The 14,891-nt window shown below is 42.3% G+C and overlaps 1 protein-coding gene across 2 annotated transcripts; it reads left to right on the forward strand.

Annotated features, from left to right (window-relative positions):
- Nucleotides 1-1,527: 1,527 nt before the first annotated feature.
- Nucleotides 1,528-7,883, forward strand: ccdc13 (coiled-coil domain containing 13). 2 transcript variants are annotated; one of them, XM_030364731.1, is made up of 13 exons: nt 1,528-1,847; nt 2,220-2,425; nt 2,670-2,818; nt 2,947-3,089; nt 3,267-3,350; nt 3,435-3,548; nt 4,051-4,155; nt 4,281-4,442; nt 4,574-4,750; nt 5,109-5,303; nt 5,390-5,484; nt 6,647-6,709; nt 7,482-7,883. In XM_030364731.1, the coding sequence occupies exons 2-13, from the start codon at nt 2,223-2,225 to the stop codon at nt 7,627-7,629; spliced, it is 1,638 nt and encodes a 545-aa protein (XP_030220591.1). In that variant the 5' UTR covers nt 1,528-1,847; nt 2,220-2,222; the 3' UTR covers nt 7,630-7,883. The 2 variants fall into 2 exon arrangements, with proteins under 2 accessions (XP_030220591.1, XP_030220590.1); XM_030364730.1 differs by having other exon boundaries at nt 1,529-1,847; nt 5,103-5,303.
- Nucleotides 7,884-14,891: the final 7,008 nt, after the last annotated feature.

The raw sequence follows: 14,891 nt of genomic DNA on the forward strand, positions 1-14,891 counted from the left end.
AATATAAAGGAATCAACCATCATATCAAATACTTAACTATTGGTAGACGTTGTAACCGTCTGTTGGTATCGACTTTGCTCAGTTTTAAACGTTGTGTACTGGTAAACCAGCTCTAGATAGGTACGTATATGAAAATTATTCAAACAGTAAACATGCTTTTAGCAGATTTTCTTCCAAAGCGACAAAAAGTGAAGACAATGAAAAGCACACATTCAAAAGTGGAGTAACAAAAAAATCCCAAAAGAAGCATGACCAAGTTTAAAAAAACTGGATGAAGTGCAAAAGCGATATTAGGAATCTGACTTGGGCAAAATTGTTATCAAAATGCTTACGTTGGAGCTCAAAGAGAAACGGTACTATCAACAAAATATTCTCTTAATTAATAAGAGATGAAAAAGAATAAAGGGAGGGAATCCTGCAGCTCATTAATTGATGTCAATCACTAGCCCAAAGATTTAAGCAGACATTTATTAACATTACAAGGTAACTATGAAAATAAAGAAGCATCTTGTTTGGTGAGATGAAGGTGGCAACTCACTGACCAGGATGTTCTCCAGTTGCATATCTAATTCCCCTTAATCCAATTAAACCTCTTCCAAATGACATGCACACTAGGGACAGAGATTCAATGGGAGAGAAAGAGCTACAAAAACAAACCACATAACCACGACTGAACAATATTTTGTTTCCCACATGGACCTATATCTGAATTCTGTAGTTATAATAAACAGAAGCGGAAACTGGCCAACTCTGTTTTTTTTTTGGTTGTGATGAAACAAGATGGAAGAAAGGCCTTTCCATGTTGTCATATAAAATTGCTTAATATCCTACTAAATGTGTCACAAACTACAAACAGCCTAAATTAACGGAAAATAAATGGCTGCGGAAATAATATACAGTGAAGTACATCTAAAGGATACTCATTAAACTGTTATATTGGGCCTAGGATAATGTTTTTGAATATCTGAGCGTTTAAACTTCTTATTCGTCTTATATCTTGCAAGTGGTGGATTGAAAGTAAGACATTATTTGTCATCTGTTTCCTTCTCCGGGCTTTACCCCTGAGTGGGTGGAACATTAACAACATTTATATTTATGCCTTCCCATCCGATAACATCGTCGGTGCGTTCGAGTATTCTCTGCGAGCCGACTCGGATCTCGGATCGGACGCCACGCCCACACTAAAATAGTTTTATTATGTTTTAAGCGTAGGTCGTCGGAGAAAATCATGGACGCCACCCGGAAAGCTATTGTTGCGGTAGCATTGGCCGACTACTACTACTATTTTCATTTATATTATTTCAGGACTACGAAATAATATAAATGAAACGGTGCGTTTTCACCGTACGAAAACGCAGCCATTTGAACTTCTAAAATGTTCACTTCATTTCATGTTTCAATGTATCTTCTGCATATGTAAGTTATTACAGCAATACGAGTGATTGAAATTGCGATTTAAACCACCAAAGCGGTCCAAACACAATGAAAACAGTTCACTACATGTCACACCGGGCGCATCCATCTTCAATTCTATCTCGGAAGCCTCGCTCGGTCACCTCTGAGTTCAAACGAGATGGCGAGATCGACTTCCGAGGAAAAGGGGCGTGTTTGTGCGTGTCGCTAGGCAACGTCCTCGGAGCTCCGAGACGGATGGATATTAAAACGCACCACAGCATCCGTGATGTTGAAAGTAAATCTCGCGAGACCATCAACATGATTGCGTGTGGCCTTGAAGTCAGTGCCGTTGCTGTGGTTACGGATGAACGCGATTGGACGAGGAAGTACAGTTTTATACTTGGAGGAGCTCAAGACTTACCTCATAGGTGGCCACTAAATAATAATAATAGGTAAGACGTACTACTCTTAATACCCAACCGCCCTCAAGGGGAATATGGTTAACTTATTGACTCTAACAACAATAAATTAGCTAGTGTGACGAATGAATTATAATTAAGGTCGTCCTTTGATTATATGGATGTGTTATTATCACTGAATAAAGCAGTTTCTGAATTCAATATGGTTGACCAAATGGCGGCCACTTTTTCAATCTGTGTTGATTTGCGGTGTTGCGAAACAGCGACCAAGTTACGATTATTCACAACGATTTTTTACTAGGTAGATAAAATGGTATTGCCCTTATAAACATTTGGTGCCGTAATATAGTGCCGGATCTGCCTGCCTCCATAAAACACACAAAACGTTTTCTGTGTGACCTGCAGATAATGGAGGATGACGACGGATTGAACGACACATTAAGACAGCAGTTTCAAGCCCTGCAGAATCAGCAGAAGAGACGACTCCAAAAAAAACAACCCAGACCACATACGCACGTCACACACGAGACTGCAGAAGTCCAGGATAACCTGAACCTGTCAGATCAAGGCTCTGCCTCTGATCCTCATCCACATCTAAACCTAAAGGAGAGGTACGTTTCAGATGCATTGATAGAACCCCTTCAAAAGTTGAATAGATAATATATTGTGACACACATCATATTTCAACACTAAGGCATGTGAAGTCAATTTTGACAAAAATAAGTTTAAATTCAGCTGCATAGTAATTGCACATAACAAGTATATATGGCAAAATTGTAAAGGTGCGGGTTCAGGTGAAGTTATGCATTTCAGATCAAGTGGGGATGCATCATATATATTATTGCCTGTTCATAGTTTGTTACAGAATGAGATTCAGCAGTTGCTCGATCAGGTGAGAGAACTCCGTGATGAAAATGGCCGTCTCCTCAAACTCGCAAGTGAGAAGGATTTTGAGATAAATCACCTGAATAAGAAGAGATCTGAGGAGCGACTGGCCCTTGGAGGTATCACACAACAACAACAACAATAACAACAACAGCCAAATACTTTTTGGTACACTGTGTCTTTAAAATACAAGTTCTCAAATGAATGAATGTTTTCATTATTACGAGATGTATGATTTTATATCCAGGCACATTTGGTCTTGCGGGGGATGCGGCAGCTGCCAAGATTGTTGAGCTTTCCAAAAAGAACAGAGAGTTAACAGCTGAAGTGGAGAGAGCGACGATTAAAATAAAGCACGGCAGCAAACAAATCAGAGAGCTTGAGATGAAGGTAACTGAAGTTTAGAATAAGACTTTTTTTTTATTATTAAGCCTTTCAACAGCAAATTTAATGTCATCATCATTTATAAAAATATCACTTAATAATCACAATGGGATACTTTGGTTTATAGAACGTATTACATCAGCACAAATATCTGATGTGTTTTCTCTTTCACCCCTTCCACAGCTAGAAGATGCTGCAGTTCACACTCCTGGCCAAAAGTTTGACACAAGATTGACACAGGTTTCGAGGTCCTCCGAAGGCTGTGAGGTATAGATTTCACAGGGAGAATCAATCAGGGGGAGGGGGTCTTGTGGCTCCTTTGAATGCATAACCTCATCTACTCTCCAACAGAGCAGTCCTGCAGTGAAATCCCTGCAGGATAAATTAGCGGCTGCCCAGTTCAAAATGACAGAGTACCGCAACCAGATTCAAGCTGCCAAGCAGGAGGTGAAAGTAGCTCAGAAGGTAATTTGCATTTACATGAAGAAGACATTGAGTACAGTAATTGCAATCCATAGCGACTTACAAGGGAGGATGAAGACAGTCAACATTCATGAACCTAAAGTTCAAACTTCATCAGCAAAACCTAAGCACATAAGTGATAAAGGGAGCTAAAAATACAAGTGCACACTTCTGTTTATGCGATGGGTTCATTCAGAAGTTTTATTTAAATACAGTGGGATTCTGCAGATCCTATGATGCCAGGTAGCTTATGACAACCCTCAAGGAACCACACATCTGAATAGGCTGGACTGAGCATTAGGTTTCTTCTGACTACAAGGTGGTAGTCACATCACAAGAGGAATCCAAACAAAGAAACGTGTCCTATTAGCCAATAGGATGCGTCTCTTTGAGAGGATATTCCTTAAATGGTGTGCTATGGTCATTTGACCTCGGTGACTGCCGCCTGATAAACTGTAGTGTTAACAACCTTTTGTCCAACCACATGGATGTCCTCTTTTGATAGGCATTGCTGAGTGAGGTAGGAGAGGAGGTCAACCTTCAACAACTTATAAGCAGCCCGGGGAGCTTCAGAGGACGTTCTCAGCAGATTCTAGCGCTTCAGTCACGGGTGAGCAGGAATAAAAGACCTCCATAACAATGTCTGCAATCATTCAGCCCTTTCTGTGGGCGTGAACATGTTCCAGATCCTCATGAAGATACAGACGTGTGGTGGTTTTCTGTCCTCGAGGCCAGGTGCGAGACCTTGAGCAGCAGTTGGCTGCGTCCACGCAGCGAAGGCACGGCAGCATGGAGGACGAGCTTCTGGGGGCACGGGTCCTACAGAAGACCTCCCCTCAGGACAAGAACCTGGGGCACATCCGCAACATGGAAAAGGAGAAGAGGGAGGCCTTTGAGGTGCGTTGGGCACGATAACCGAGGTTACCCCAGGGGAAAACCATTGAAATTATGGGGCTTGGGACATGGTACCCAGCTCACTTTCGCTTTGTTCCTGAGTGGTTTGTTGTTTGTTTACAATGGCCTGACAGCGGCTCACAGCAGCGTATGAGGGGCTCTTGGAAATCCATAAGGAAACCAAGACGAAGCTCGAGGCATCCAGGGCCAGGAATAAATCTCTCACTGCGGAAATGAAGATGCTGAAGGTTCAGATATCCACCCTCCTGGACAAGGGGAAACACGATGATGAGCTGGTGGACACTTTACTGGTAAAGGTTGAAGTTTGTAGTTAGCAGGTGCAGAAGGCTTTCTATAGCATTTTGTATTGATATAAAAAACACACGCGCACACATACAAACGCACACACACAGACACACACACACACACACACATACACACATATACACTGAAATACATCCATACAGAAAATATAAATGTATATATAAATATTCTTGTAAATCAAATATTTTATTCATAAACATATTCGTTATTTTCTAGGATTTCAAGGTTTAATATGACCTAAACTCTCAACCCCACCCTGACTTGTAGCCCTCTCCTTCGCCCTGCCTTTGGGGTGTTTGTTATCCTCTCACTGTGTGATGTCTCATCCTGTTTTGTCAGAAACAGCTGACCCGTCTGCAGGAGGTGCTGGCCAGGCACAGTCAACAGCAAGACGCACAGAGCCAGTACACCCAAGTGCCCCTGGGCAACTCCGACACCACTCCACGCAATACCCTCGTCCAAAAGCTTGGGCAGTTGGTAGCTGAGAAAGAAGCAAAGGTCAAGGAACTAGAGAAGGAGATTCAGCAGCTCTCCTTAAAGGTACGCAAAGAGAAAGTGAAAATACTCTCTCAAACTCTTTCATCAGCCCAAGAGCTCTAAGAAATTGTTATGTTCAACGGTTGCAGAGAGAAGATACGGGTAGCCAGTCCAGCTTCCAGACCTGCAATACCCAGAATCTGCCAGAAGAGGGAGACAGCAGCAAGATAATCACTTCTACACGGTATAGCAAGGCATCCGAGGAGATTTGTTTGCCACTGTATTTGACTTTAAGATGGATATTTGGAATTTGGCTTGGGCAGTAAAATACTGTTGATGTTCTGTTCATGCATGTGACCCTCCCTAGCCCTAATCAGCAAAAATATTTACAACACAGTTACTGTAAAACTGGCATTACAGAGAGTAAAACAAGTTTCCCTCTGTATGACCTCTATGCATAGGTAACTAATAATTAGTTAGAATGTGTCTGATTAAAAGATTTCACTGACTGTATTAACTGCTGTCCTTTTGAATCCATGTAAACAGGAATGATAAATAACTGCAGCTCTAGTGATTTAACGTTGGTATTGAAAAGGGTAATTTGTATCATGTAAAGGGGACCAAAAGGCACTAAACTGCCCAGTTTTCGACCTACTTCCAAAAGCTCCAACATTCCACCGGATCATTTCTCAGTTTGAAATGCGTCTTTAATCAGTACTTAAGATGTACACTAGAGACACAGTTGCTCTGCACTCCCTATAGACCCTATTTCAGGCGACAAATTCATTACAACACAGTGCTGGCTGGAGGCAAAAGAATGCAACAACTGGAGGCCCATACAAATAATGGGCTGTAGTTACAATAAACATAGCTCTATAGAATATATTTTGCTCAGGTCTATTTATGTTGTATAGCAAAGTCTCAAATAATCCTACAGTTTCACTTTTGCGATCAGAGCCAGCCACTTGATGATTTTAAAAATATAGTTGTTCTCCTTAAACCGTTTTCTACCATACCAGGATATAATGCAATCGAATTGCTATTTTGCCATTGCCAAGTGTTTGTTTTTGCGGTTAAATTAGGTTAGTCAGGATGAGTCAGATCCTGCAGTACTATTTGATTATGTGTCTGAACTTTGGACACCGTATTATATACCATCGGTCAAAACTGACCTCTTAGATATGGTGCCGGTGTTGAGGATGAAGACCTCAGCTCTGTGTCCTTACTTCATCAAGATGTAAAAATAAACCCTTTACAACTGTTAGTTGTAAAAAAAAAAAGTTTAGCGTCAGGGATTATTTTACCTCCACCCTAAACCCTGCCCACATAATAGAGTTATTGTTTACTAACAGAAAAGGGGTCTAAAGGCATTGTCGCTGACTAATGCATTTATCTTCTGTTTTCAGGCCGGTTTCTAAACATGGCCATCAACTAGTGCCTTCAAATCTAGGAAACAGTGTGGAGTTAGGGTAAGATTAGAAGCCTTTTGTTTTTTTACCCCAATGCACTGGTACACTGTGTTTCACACAAGGCTAACAAACTAGCCGTCTAACTGAAGGTTTTCTTCATTTTGCTAACCCTAACCCCTTGCTAACCCTTTGTCAGAGATTCAGGGGTGTTGAAGTCTCCTCACTGTTCAGCTGATTTGACCACGATCCAGTATGAATACAAGGCTCTCTACCATGCAATGAGTGTGGAGAAAGACAGACTCTCCGAGCTAATACAAGTCCTTCGGTCAAAGTAACAATTCTTGTTTTTGCGATATGAAAAATATTTATAACAATTTGGGTCTAATGCTTTGTAGAACTATAACAATACAATGTGGGTCTGTTTCATGTCATTTCATCTCTTAGACAAAGTGTTTGTTTCGGTCTCATTAGCCATACTCCTTTGTTTAGATCATAAACCATACATAATTATTCATCAGATCTGTCAGAAGTGGTAATACCAACCTGGAGCAGCACCGAAATAATGATAATGAGTAGAAAAAAAGCAAAACAAATTCTTCATTCAGACGTAAATGGAAGGACACACTGCAGAACACAACTATACAATTTAGACCAACACTTTTATACCAGTTCAGCATTAGAATACACTTTTAGTTTTATAAAAAATCCCTTCTGTTTAGCTTCTGCTTGGACTCGTATTTCCCTATTGGATACACCACAGCCACCTTCTTTTCTATTCCTATTTTCTAATCATGTTCTAGCCCATGTGAATTCCTGGGTTCCTCTGTTGCAGAGAGAAGGAGATGAAGGTACGGTGTGTGGAGGCGGACCAGAGGTCCCTGGAGGCTCGTCGTGAGGCAGTGACCCTCGAGCAGCAGCTGGAGAAGGCCAAGCTAGATCCAGCGAAAACATCCACTCGTGATGCCAGCAGCAGGAAGTGAATGCAATCGTGCAATTTCCGCTTTCAATAGCCTGACAAAAAGTGCGGGGCGATTTAGTTGAACCCTATTTATTTTGAATGTTGTCAATATGTGGCTTAGTTGTAGGATTTACAGACTGGATACAAGCACCACACAAACAGTTGTAGCTACAGACACGGTACAAACTGAAAGAGGAAAAGCGGTTGCTTCTCTTGACCCGAGGATCAGATGATCTCAGAGATGTTGGTCTGTCTTCCCCGTCTTCCCCGTCTTCCCCCCCCCCCCCCCCCCCCCCAACACCACCACCACCACCACCACCCCTCCTCCCCCACCCCGGCCAGGGGCTGTCGTCTGGGAAAGGGTGAGGGAGGACCTGGAGCTGGAGAGTGACATGATGAGCCAGGTCAAGCGCGCTCTCCTGCAGGCGCACTAACAAGGCAAGGCAAGCCAAGCAGGGAGACCACAAGCAGCACACTGCTGACTCCCAGCGAGAGGAGCCGCAGAGGCCCGCTGTCGTCCTGTCAGGTCTGCTAGAGACAGAGGGGGGGGGGGGGGGGGGGGGGGTGTCTCTTTGTTTTCATGGGACACACACTTCTTCGTCTTCATTAGGTCCCTTTTATGTTTTGCCTTGTTTCCTTGACAGTCTCCGATTGCTCCCCCGTGCTTCAAATTAACTCAATCAAGTCACTCAGAGCTTAAGTGTCTGTCCTTATCATCTTAACCCCTAAGGGCAGTTGTTCCTACAGCTGATTGCAGAAATAATTTCTCAGTCATAGGCTCCAACATGTCTTTGCGTTGCTTTGCCGCGTTCGCAATCATTAACATAACATGATGTCAACCTTTAGCATCGCTTGCTTACTGCCTGAATTGTTCTTACTGACTGGGCGACAAAAGTGCATATGGTTAGCATACTTTGATAATATTATACTATTATGGACAATAAAGGAAGCCTAGCATTTGAGTGACTAAATGTTTGTAATTCTTGCCTCCATCTTTTAATCAACCGCACAACTGTGTGTATCTGTGTGTGTGTGAGCGTGTGTGTTTGTATCTGTGTGTTATTTATAATGCTAATTCCTTCCAACCTCAAACCGATTTGTAATCTCATGACTACAGAGAAAGGCTTTTGATTTCCCTCCCAGGCACACTTCAAAAGCATTTCTAGTGTGTCAAGTTTGGATAAAAAGAGTCGAGCCTCCTTCTAGACTGACGGTCTATCGGAGCTCAAAGACCCCAGCAGGGAGTGTCCTCTGCATTCAGATTCACCTATCAGTTATTTTGTTTCCAATGTCGCCAAACGGCCGTCGTCAGCAAACCCCTCCTCTCCCTCCCTCCACATCACGCTTAATTTACAAGCATGGCTGAGTTAGTGTTCTGCTTCAAATACCGCACTATGGCCTCCAGAAGCCTGTGGGAGATTGGCAGGTCCCCACTGGACTCTGAGAAAGTGCCACAAGACAAAAATATCAGACTTTGGTAGCAATGAAGAAAGCCTTTATGCTGGGAGACAAAAAACTTCTTGTGTTGAAAATACCTCCCAGACGGAAGGTGAGGACCGCGTTCATTTACCGTTCACCATCTGACCCCAACAGCCATCATTAGTGCCATTAGTATGCATGAAGTGGCGTCAGCCAATTGTCTCGTTCATGGCCACCAATAACAATTGGTGTTGGAGTCAATAGGGTTCTATATCAACACCATGGAGAATAAATACATTTAAATCCTTTGTAGTTGTTGATTAAATACTCACCAGGAAATATTTTTATTCAGATATAAAGTTGATCAAAATGTCATGCATCAAAATAGTTTTTTTGCTTTGTTTTTTAGGGAAATACATTCTAACAGAGACACACCATAGTACTACCCATATCACTAAGTTACAAAACAATGTTCCTATTGGCAACTGTGACTTTTGTCATATGTATGATGATATGTCCTGATCTTGTTTATTTCGTTAATTAAACAGTGTCATCACTTCCAACTAAATGACTTTCACCAAACAGTTTTAATATTGTTTTATGGAGCTGTGCTGCGCAGAAAGGTGTAGATTTATTCCAAAATGCCCAATAACCCACCAAACCAAACACAAACTTATGTAAACACACCGTACGTAAACAGCCTCCCCTATTTGTCATTCCTGCTTTGAATGACTCCTTTCTCCATCTTCCTCCTCAGAGGTATTCCCTCGTTCTGGACCAATGCTTCTTCTTGCAGACCATTGACTGCCTCCAGGAACTAAAGTCAACAGTGGGAGCCGTGAACGCAGAGGTTAAAGTTAGCCACTGGCGTAAGAGAGAAGGAATCAGTGAACTTTTCTTGGGGCCGGTAAACGGTTAGTGTCTCTCTGAGAGTACATTCATCTCGCCGTGGCACCTCATTTACATGTAATGGAAAGAAAATAAACGGTCAAGGCTTAATGTGCACATTTACAGTAAAGAAACAAATGAAAATGGTGATATCTTTACACGGACACAGCTGGATATATGCTTGACCAGATGTTCAAACAAGCCACATTCAATCTAATATATTTGCCTTTCCCACAGTCCCTGACGTTGGTATGGATTTATGGGTATGGATTCACGTGGATATTTTCTAACCCATTAACTCAAACCTCATAATCCCGCTGGCAATCACCAACTTACTCTCTTTTGTCTACATCACCTTTAAATATAAGGCTGTTATAAAAAGCTCACAGCCAACCATTTGACCTGCCTTTAGTTTATCCAGCAAATTGATTAGCATCTGAGTAAAAAAGTGAGATGTATTTATGTTGGCATTCATGGAAAACCTCAGAGCACCACAATGTAACTGAAAACAGGAAGCCAGTGACTGTGTCAACACTGAGCCAGTATCACTAGATGGCACTGTGGACAGCCATGTCAACCACTGATGACATGCAGCTCGTTCCGGCTCATAATTTTGATCTTTAAGTCAAACACAACCAAGAGGAAAAAATGCTAATTTGACTTGAGGCTGAACGGTAATGTTATGTAACACGCGTTTTGCCTTGAAAAGACAGGTTTGGATATCATCCTTTTTATCTTTGAAATTGAAACGTTACTTTAGGCTGACTATAGAGACATAGCCTACTTGTGCATGACCATTGGTAAAGGGATATTTATTGACATTATTACTGAAACAGTGAGTAACTTCACTTTATCAGTAGTCAAATAGGCCTGTCTAATTGCTGCACCTTCTAAGATCCCAAACATCTAGAGTAAGTATAGGGTCTACTTAAATACACAAAATCAACTGTATGGATTTAAAAGTTTAAATGTTAATGTTGCACCCATATATGCGTACCACCATAAACCCTGAGGTACAAACCATCAGGGTTTGTACCTCAGTTTAAGACTGCCTGCCAGTGGCTCCTCACCACACACACACACACACACACACACACACACACACACACACACACACACACACACACACACACACACACACACACACACACACACACACACACACACACACACAGTGTGCTGGAAGTGCAATCACCAGATGTACACCCAGTTACTTCTAGCAAAACACCAACAATCTCACATAGCTTTTCTCACCCTGGGCTCCTGGTGAGGAACTGGTTTAACCACCAGTCTCAGCTGAATAATTGCCATTTCCAGCAGGGGCCGGAAAAGCACATCTTCTCAGCCAACACTGCACTGAACATTTGAGTGCTTCTTAAATTAAAAAAATATGATTTTGGATTATAGTGCAAAATCCAACACTAGGCTCAGCATAATTCTATCTACGTTTTTATTTATTTAGCGGATGAATCAGTTCTTACTTTGAGTGCACGGCTGTTTTTCAGGCTGTTAACGGCCATCCGGCAGTTTGAATAGGTATCAATTGAAGTAGGTACATGCTAACACAGTTCATCTTCAAATCCACTAAATGATAAAAAAAAAAGATTGTCTGCATTTATATTTACAATAGAAAAATCCACATCGTCCAATGAAGTCAGAAGTGGAAGACTTTTTTAAAACGGGGAAGGGGAAATTTGAGCTGGATGTTTGTGAATTATTGCTTCGTTTATTGTCGTCAATAACATGATCGCCGCCGGTGAGGCAGATATCCGTTATAATTCGGTCCAGGTGACAAATGAGCTTTGCGGCTCTATTTCAAAGACAGCTTTAGCCTGGAGTTTAGTGGAGCAGTTGGTGGGCCTGCTAATTGACATCTCCATCTCGATACACTGTGATATTTAGACCTGAGAGACTGAGCTGCTCTCCCTTTCTCTTCCTTGCATCTTGGCTGCTGTGTGGGGTGACGTCAGATCAGCCATCTACTTATCACTGGAGTTTGTTTCCCCCAGTATTTTCTGTTCTGCAAACTAGATGACTAAAGATTAGATATGAACACCCATTGCTTTTCCTGTCTTGGACTGATAAAGTATATCTTATCTGTTGCTTTCCTCCGGTGCCAAGTGTGTCCTTTTGCTTGAAGTAAAAGTGTCAAAAGTACCATAATTGATTATTGAAGCGTAAGATCTGTGGCGCTCTAGTCCATGTACTCCTCATAGCATAGTGAATAATAACATAACAGCACTTGCCATGCGTTTCAAAATTCAAATGGTAAATAAACTGTGAAAGTCAAATACTAATACAATTTTGTTAAATAGCTCTACATGTCTTTTACGGAGTCAAATAGGAGGTAGACCAAAATGGCTGCAGATGAATCTGTATGATATGAGCTGAGCTGAAGGGGGATTGTTTACAGTCTGGTGGCCATGACGGTGAAACACTGCCCATGCTGGTTCTGACCTTGATAATAACTTCTAAAGGCTATTTGAGGATTATGTGGCGTGAAAGGTTGTTCTGTGTCTTCTGGAGTAAGACCATGTGTTACATTATCACTAATAGCATCTTGGAGAGGGACATGTATGCATTCTGATCAACGAGGGAGACCTACCATTCAAATTAGGAGTTAAATCTGTTCTGTAAAAAAGGAGTCATTTGATCTGAGGTTGGTCGTGGTTAGCAGTTCTTCTTTGCAGCCTACTATAAAGGCCTATATGGAGGGTTGGAAGCAATGGTGGTGAATAATGTAACACACAGCTGGAGATGAAATTACTTGTATATAGATCTTCAAAAGATCACATCCTTATCTAGACTGACGTTTTGTATTGACAGTTATGATTTTATTTGTGTGCCCTTGACCCCAACTCAGACTCATAAGCAGCAATGTGGCACTATATGGCCCAATCCCAATGTCCGGACTCATGGACTCACAGACTTTGATGCGCGTCCTCGCAAAATTATTAAGGCGTTTACCGCGGAGACCATAAGGAAATCCAAAAATTAGGAAGGTAAACAACAAAACGACGCTACTGTCAATACGTGACCAGATGGGAATTTTGGCCTTTTTTTAGTGAGCCGGATCATTTGGATCAGCTCAACAACAAGAGCCTGCTCTTTTGGCTCCCAAACGGCTCTTCATATTACTACTTATACCTTTTATAATTCAGCCAAATGTAGCCCGTTCTGACTTATGATTAGTAAGTGTAGGCCAATAATCACCTAAATTATTCAAAAGTAAAAATTATATTTTCTAATATCAATAAATTGCTGTAGCCGATTGTTTTCATTGCATTTACAAAAAAACAAAAAAAGTCAAAATGAGAATTCCCAAACCGGCAAGTGTCAGCAACATCTTTGTCATTAAACGTTGTCAAGGTAATATGTGCTCTGTGAAGTGCTGTCCCAATCCCATCTATACCTATCTGAGCCCATGTGGCCTCACACACTCACTTAGCACCTGAGGTCCGTGAGTCCTTAGTCCTAAGTCCTCAGACCTCACTTTGGGTTTGGGCCTATGATAATCAGGCCTCATCCTCAATGGTTGATAGCCCCTCAAATCTAATCAAAAGGCAGTACCGAACGTAAAATTCTCTAGCATCTGCTGGCTAGCCTATTCGTCAGATGTCTTGCTAGTGCTTTTAAGAAGTCTGTGCTTCATGCATATCAAAAAGAAGGCTCACATTCAAAGGAACCAAAGGGAGAAGAAACACGCCTTTGCGGAGCTCCTGTCTACAATTGGGATTAAGGGACGGGGTTTGACTTGACTTTGTCCCTGAGTGTGTGTTTCTGTCAGAGCCGGTTGACTTCAGAAGAAGCCCAGAGGAAGAGAATTTCAAACGCATATTCTTTGCTATTGAGAGAGAGCCGTCATTTTGACGCCAAACATTATGGTCACACGTTTCACCTGACATTTGCCACATTTTAATGCATGTTTTCATGTAACCATAGTAACATTGTGCAAAATACACCATTGTCAGCCATCGATTATTTTTGTGCGGATGGATATTGATCCTAGATCCTAGACAGATCCTATCATCTGTTTCCTAACCAAAGAAGCATTAACATGAATAATCGCATTGCATTATATTCTGCAGCCAGCAACTAATCAATATTTTTCGCTGTACAAAAATCCCCTGGTTCCCGTTTTTTGTTACTACTACTACTACTACAGACTAGATAGTAGTAGAGACTTTATTCCTGCTGTATCTCGTTGAAATACTAAAACCTCAGCATAGTCAAGCAAGGCCAGCATTTTCCAAAAGGTGGCGAATCCAACGTGTGCAACTCTTCCAACTGCCAATTTCATGGGTCACGAGGTCGATAAAGATTGCTCTCAAGACTCTATGTCATTATTGTTATTATGATCAAATATTTACAATATTACAAGCCAAGGCTGTAACCAAAAGTGTTTCTCCCTCCACTTATGTATAATATTTGAATACCAGGTCACATCATTGCCAAACAGATGTCATTTCGATGCTTTGAAGCCACACCTATTGAGAAGCTGACCCTTAAGTGACCACACTGCCCATCCCCCCAATGAACGCCGCCTGTTCCTAGCAGGAAGGCTCATCGGTAAACCACACCAGGACTCCTAACTAATTAATGTCCCCTGCGAGCGTGCTAGCGAGCTAGCTGGGCTGTGGTATAGTGAAGCCTTTCTATCAGCTGCCCTCGACCAGAAAGAGCTCCTGTTTGGCTGCTTGCGTGGCTCCCACACACCACCATGTCCTCCTCGCTGGCTGATCGGAGGGAGGGCAGAGCGAGGCACCGGAGCCAGAGCAGCGGAGCAGCGGGGCGCGAAACTGGGCTCAGTGATAGGGAGCAGTCAGCGCAGCCGTAATAACCCTCAATCACCCGCGGAGGCCATTGTGGTGCTGTCTGACAGGACGCGGCGTCATCGGCCCAGCAGAGAGAGAGAAGGGGGGGGGGGGGGGGGGCAGGGTCCTGGTGGCAGGATAATAAGTGTGAGGGTGGGGGGGA

Source organism: Gadus morhua, chromosome 8 (genome assembly GCF_902167405.1).
Source record: "Gadus morhua chromosome 8, gadMor3.0, whole genome shotgun sequence".
Classification (NCBI taxonomy): Eukaryota; Metazoa; Chordata; class Actinopteri; order Gadiformes; family Gadidae; genus Gadus; species Gadus morhua.